A 6,157-nucleotide genomic window follows, 5' to 3' on the forward strand; every position below is an offset into this window, starting at 1 on the left:
TTAAAATAATAGGACACTATAGAACTTATTACTTTTCATCTCTTTTTGAAATCGACTAAAATAATATTTTTTAAAGTATTTTTTTATGTTTATTTTGAGATATATAACGAACTTAAACTTTATTTAAAGTTCGTTATAGCAACCATATAAAAGTCTCCACTTACATCAACTGTGCATGGAAATAAATTGCAAAATGTTTATTTATATTTTAAGCTCTCTCCTGCAAGAATTTTTTTTCTTTTAGTACAGTAAAATGAAAGTTTTCAATGGTGAATTCGTAAATTTGATAGATAAAACAAACTGTTCTGAATATTCTCACCTGTCTTCTACATGAGTACACATGAATACGTTTTAGTATGTGCATTGCTACTTATTTGAATTTTAATTTATTTCTACAGAACTCTTCCATAAAACTGAGCTCGATAAAAATCCTTGAGACACCCCATGCTGAATACCATTTGCCTGGATGTAAATCTCATATTGAAAGACACAATTTTGTATTCAGTTTGAATCAAGCGTTTGATGTGGTCATGTTAATACTGGGTGTTTTAAACGGAAATTTCTCTGGGAAAATCAATTTACTATGATAAAAATCATTTTCGTAGAGGGCATTTTCTGATTCTTTGATTACTTAGTGCCTCGAAAAAGCAAGTCTGAGAGAATACTGTATAAAATGTTAATATATCAATTTGTTTCTGCAAATGCTTATACCATTCAAGTATGTTTGAAATAATTGATTTTGTCTGTATATGTAAAGTCAGGTCCTTTGCAAGTCTCAGATAATCGGTTTCAATCTGGCAGTTGCAGTGCCGGACCTGGAGTTCATCCTTATTATAAGTGTATTTTTCAGCTTTATAACCTGGACGCTTTGGGACCCTCGACAGACCTGTACACAGTCTTGAGTCTTGATGAACTCAAAAGAACGTCATAACTTACAGCTTTAGGCAGTGGTTGGCTGATCTCTAGCTGATTTGGATGATCCCAAATAACAATCGATAAATAAAGAGAGATGCTAGAGAATACGAAACTATTATGTACAATATATTAATATCTTATTAACTTCAATTAAATCTGAAATGAAAATAATAATAAATTAAAATACGTATAACTCGTCATTAAAAAAATTTGCTTATTGGTATGTTAATATTTACTGAAAAAATGTTATTGCAAACAACAAATGAATTACTTTTGTCTTTTTTTAAGAGTGCAACTTAAAGCATCTCTTACTTTTCCAATTACTTTTGGAGCATCTGGACTGTTAATTTGATCTAAACTGATATTTTGGTTTAAACCATTTTCTTCTGATGAACTATCCTGAATTGTTAGATTTTTAAAAGAATCATTTGTCATGCTAGATTTAATTAGTACAGGTTGATGACTAATCATGATTTCCACTTCCTCATTCAACTCCCAATAATTTAACAATTGGTGGAGTTGACATAATCTTTTTTTAAACTTTCCACTACTTACTTTTGTTACTTGATCAATCAACTTATCAGTAACTAATTTGGCTTTGCGTCTTTTATCACCTAATGACATGATCTTTTTTTTTGGTACTTGATCAACGACAAATTTATTTACTATTGTTTCACAATCATGATGACTCTTCATGACAGACATATTTTTATTCTTCCATCTTAAGTGGCAAATACCAGAGTCATATAAATTGAGTTGGAACAACATTCTTAAGGCAATAATATGCCTACATAGAAGACTCATTGACCAATAGTCAAAACACTCGCACCTTGTAGAAGAACACGCAAGTGTTTGTTCATAAAAATAAAAAGTTGCTTTTTGTTCAGTGTGATTAATTTTTCTAAAAATAATAAACTCAGCTAATTCCAGTTGAATGATTACTTTTTTGTAGGCATACTGTGTCAATAAGTTTTTATATTTTAATTTGACATCTCCCATCTGCATATCACTAAAATTCATAACACTCTCTTTCAACTGATACTGAATTTTTCTGTAAGATTGTTCTTCGCCTCTGGTTTTTAACCATTTAAAAAAATCATGAATAAATATTACTAAGGCGTTATTTTTTTTGGCAAATCTTTTTATTTTGTCGTTTAAAGATTCAATTCTATTGTTCGTTAAATTACCCAAATTATATTGGAATAAGTTATACTTTGTCCACTCATTTTTTATGCGATGCCAGTTTTTTTCGAAATAATCAATTACAGTCTTTGGAGCCTCTTTTGTTAATTTATCGTGCCATATTTTATATTCATGTTCACTAGACGATTTCACTAGTTTTTCTAAAATAATTAGAGCTTTTTTACCGTCTGGGGTATTATTTTAATAATTATTGTAAATTAAAATAATCATTTTTCTTAAATTAGATCGTTTCTACATAAATTTAAATTTTAAAATATCGCGCGCAGCTCCGACTTCCAACTTAGTACTTGATAGTACCTCCTATCGCTCGCCAGGTGGCAACCACTAGTCTTTAGCGAAAATCGCAAGTAAGAAAACGATGTAAAGTATATAAGACGGACTGTGTGACGACTGATGGATATCGATCCGAGATATGCAAATACGTGTAATGCATACCTCTTAAGCCACTCAATTGATTAAAGTATATATTCAATAAATATCACTGTACCAATATAAGACACTTGTCTATACCTTCTTTTCCCTCAAGCCTCTTTCTAAGTCCTATCTTTGGTTCTGGGTGCTCATGACCTCCCCCCCTGTAACTCAGGAGTGGAGATAGTTGACCCCGGGCCAACAGATAGACGATTGTATCGCCCAGGGATATATGCAGTAGTCACCTCCATAGAATTCCAACCAAGGAAGGTTACTCAGGACGTGGCTATCCAATTCCCTGAAGATTTTTTCGAAGGTATAACCCTACCTTCCACCGGTCACCCTAGAAGTAATCCCGCCCAGAGGGTACGGACCACCCCGTTGAAGCCAAACACCTTTGTCCCCGACGACCACCTCCACCCAGTACACCCTCTCCTGCTACGAGCTCAGAGGCGGTGGAGGCTCCCAAGCCACTCATCCGGAGTGTAGTCCAAGTATTACCCCCACTCCAAGACCCCGAGACCTCTCGACATAGAGAAGATCACCGAGGCGAGATCAAGAGACCCAGGCGAGGGTAGGAGAGATGGTGTCTTGTAATGTTGTAAATTTGTAATATAATAAATGAAGTAAAAAAAAAAGAAAAAAAAAAAACACTCACTGGTCAACCTGGTGACCAACCCGTCGAGGCCTCTACGAATTACTGCTCAATCGCCGCACCTCTCCGAGGAGCTGGATTCTGATGAATCGAACGGAGTTACAACACCAACAACCTCGGAAGCAGTACCACCATCGTTGTTCAACTTAAAGGGAAGGCTCGAGTCACTCGAGAATGACTCTGATCTCTTCCAACTGCACTTCCCTAAGTAAGGTCGTCCAATCCCAACGGCCACTTTTGACAGCTTCTTCCTTTTGCTTGTTGGTAATATTTAATTTTTTTGTGCAAACCTCACGAGAAAAAACTCCAAGAACATGGAATTGACAGAGAAACAGAGGAACATCACCAAAGACTTCTTTTATAATGCTCCGTTCCGTCATATCTTTATCAGTAATTATTCCACGAGTTTTTTGACAAGCTTCTAGATTTGCATTATAAAAACATTCAATAAACCATTTAACAACAGGTTTTGTTTCATTGGCAAGAATACCAAAACCTACATCCTGAGAATTTCCATCTCCATCTTCAATGACAACCATCATGAGAGTGTAACGTGATTTAAAAAGTTTGTACATTCTATCAATCATTAGTACTTCAGGAAAGTTATTCATATAAGTTTTCATTTCAGAAGTACAAAAAAATAATCCCTGAAAGTCCTTATCTTCAACCAAGACCCTTGTAAAAGCTCCTACAAATAAGTTTTAAAAAATTATTTTTCATTATTAATTTTTAAAACTACTATGGAACTTCATATACAATTTTTTTACCATATTCGCTCTCTAAAACACATACAGCTTTTTTGATTGTATTGTCGTCACTGTGCTTCGTCGAAGCTGCTAAATTATGCAAATCTTTTGCTCGGACAGGTTTCTTAGTCAAATTTCTCATTTTACTTTGTAATCTTCCAGGATTACAATTTAAAGACATATGAATTCAAGAGCTTGAAGTTTTTCTTCTGAGTTCAAGCACCTGTTTTCAAGTAAGTGTTCAAAGAATGCCTGTAAAAAATTCTCATTATTTTGAATTGATTTACATGTATCGTCAGTGTTGTACAGTGAAGAATTACACATAAAAACTCACTTGTTACCCATCATGATTAATGTGCTTAGTATTGAAACCATTAATAACTCAATATTTTTTTTCTTCAGAAAAGTGAACACTTATCTTAGCTGGACAGTTTCTCTTCAAAGTCCTGTGAATAACCATTTGATGAAAAAAGATTCAATTTTGTCATCTTAAACAAGGAAAGAAATGGAATTTAAAAATTACCCTACTGAAAATATTCAGGTGACTTGTCATGTTATTTGTCAGGTGACATGTCAGGTCAAAAGCCGTGCCAATTTACCATATAGAAGTGTCATGTAGAATTGTCATGTGGATTTTTATAAGCTAGATTTTCGGCGATTCAAAAGTGAAAAAGTAAAACTTGTACTTCTAACTGCTTAAAAGCTGTGAGAATAGTTTATATAAATAGTAAAAAAAAAGCATCCAGCAAAGGGATTTGAACTTGGTCCGGAACATGGGTAGTCGAATGTCTCTACCACTAGGCCAGAATGGATTAGACACTTGGAACAGAATCTACGTCCTTATGAGGTACATCTAAAACTTATGTTTATTTAATGATTTCGTGAATAACATTTACCGCCTTAGTTACTTAATTGATAATTAACTTTTTGTAAATGTACATTTTACATTGTTTCGTGTCTCTTAATACGTTCGTCAACAGTAAATCTAGTAACTGATTTTACAACTTCTTTTTGTTCACAGATTTTACTTAAACTTTCCAGATACTTCACTTTACAAGGGAAAAAGTCTATTTTTAAAAATGTTATAAATTTGTTATAACTGCTACAACTAAGTTGTGTATTACATTTTCCTCTTTAATACTTTAATGTGCGTATCAAATACCAACAGAAATGTATTTAAGATAATGCTTTTTACAATTTCCAATTCTAGTTAAGATAACAATTTCCAAATTTTTGTTTGAATCTAAACTATTTCGAAAAAACCTTTTGTTATGTATACGCTTACGTTGCAGGAATTTGTATAATTTATCTGTGTACTGTACAAATGAGTGAAAAATTACTTTTTTTGCTTGTATTCGATACGCACATTAAAGTATTAAAAAGGAACAGATAATCCACATCTTTGTTGTAGCAATTACAACAAATTTATTACACTTTTATAAATAGACTATTTTCCTTTAGAATCAAAAGTATACATAAAGTTTAAGTAAAATCCGTGAACGAAAGGTAGTTGTAAGATCAATTACTAAATTTACTATTGATGAACGTATTAAGAGACGTGAAACAATATAAAGTGTACATTTACAAAAAGTTAATTATCAATTAAATAAGTTAGGCAGTAAATGTTATTCACGAAATCATAAAATAAACATTAGTCTTAGATGTACCTGATAAGGACGTAAATTCTGTCCCAAGTGTCTAATCCATTCTGGCCAAGTGGTAAAGACACTCGGCTACCAATTTCCCACCCCATGTTCAAATCCCTTTACTGGATGCTTTTTTTTTTACTGTTTATGTAAGCTATTCTCACAGCTTTTAAGCAGTTAGAAGTACAAGTTTCCTTACTGATTGATATTTTGTAATCACATATGTAGTTTCATCTGTATTTACACTTGTAAAGTCACTTGGAATTCTACTTGGAATTCCCCTTGGAATTCCACATGGGATTTTGGATTGGAAACTCCAAGAGTCATTCCAAGTGGAATTACAAATGACCACTGAATATACATTTTTTCCTTTTTCTAAATAGTTAGAATTGAAATTTCATGCAGTATAATAGTCATATCAGGTGTTATCATCCATATAGTAACACCAAATCAGAGGGGTTCAAGTATTTGTTCTCAGATTTCGAAAAAATAGATTTTTTTATTTTTCGTTCAATTTGAACAATTTGTCTTGAAATGACTTGAACCCCTCTGCTTTGGTGTTACTATAGGGATGATAACAC

The 6,157-nt window shown here is 32.9% G+C and overlaps 1 protein-coding gene across 1 annotated transcript; it reads right to left on the reverse strand.

The window, feature by feature from the left end:
• Positions 1-1,182: 1,182 nt before the first annotated feature.
• Positions 1,183-3,726, reverse strand: LOC149373289 (uncharacterized). The gene is made up of 4 exons (XM_089597522.1): positions 3,414-3,726; positions 2,050-2,258; positions 1,471-1,872; positions 1,183-1,314 (listed from the first exon to the last, which is right to left on the reverse strand). The coding sequence occupies exons 1-4, from the start codon at positions 3,724-3,726 to the stop codon at positions 1,183-1,185; spliced, it is 1,056 nt and encodes a 351-aa protein (XP_089453648.1).
• Between the last annotated feature and the right edge of the window lie 2,431 nt (positions 3,727-6,157).

The sequence above is a fragment of the Copidosoma floridanum genome, unplaced genomic scaffold (genome assembly GCF_036245765.1).
Source record: "Copidosoma floridanum isolate Cflo_tuat_1 unplaced genomic scaffold, Cflo_Japanese_pri ptg000033l, whole genome shotgun sequence".
Lineage (NCBI taxonomy): Eukaryota > Metazoa > Arthropoda > Insecta > Hymenoptera > Encyrtidae > Copidosoma > Copidosoma floridanum.

Excerpts from the sequence above, each read along its gene's own strand:
- LOC149373289 (XM_089597522.1), bottom strand. The coding sequence starts at position 3,726 with ATGATGGTTGTCATTGAAGATGGAGATGGAAATTCTCAGGATGTAGGT. Across the intron at positions 1,873-2,049 it reads ACGACAAAATAAAAAGATTT|TATGCCTACAAAAAAGTAAT; the intron begins GCCAAAAAAAAT and ends TTATTGACACAG. Across the intron at positions 1,315-1,470 it reads TGATTGATCAAGTAACAAAA|GATAGTTCATCAGAAGAAAA; the intron begins GTAAGTAGTGGA and ends CTAACAATTCAG.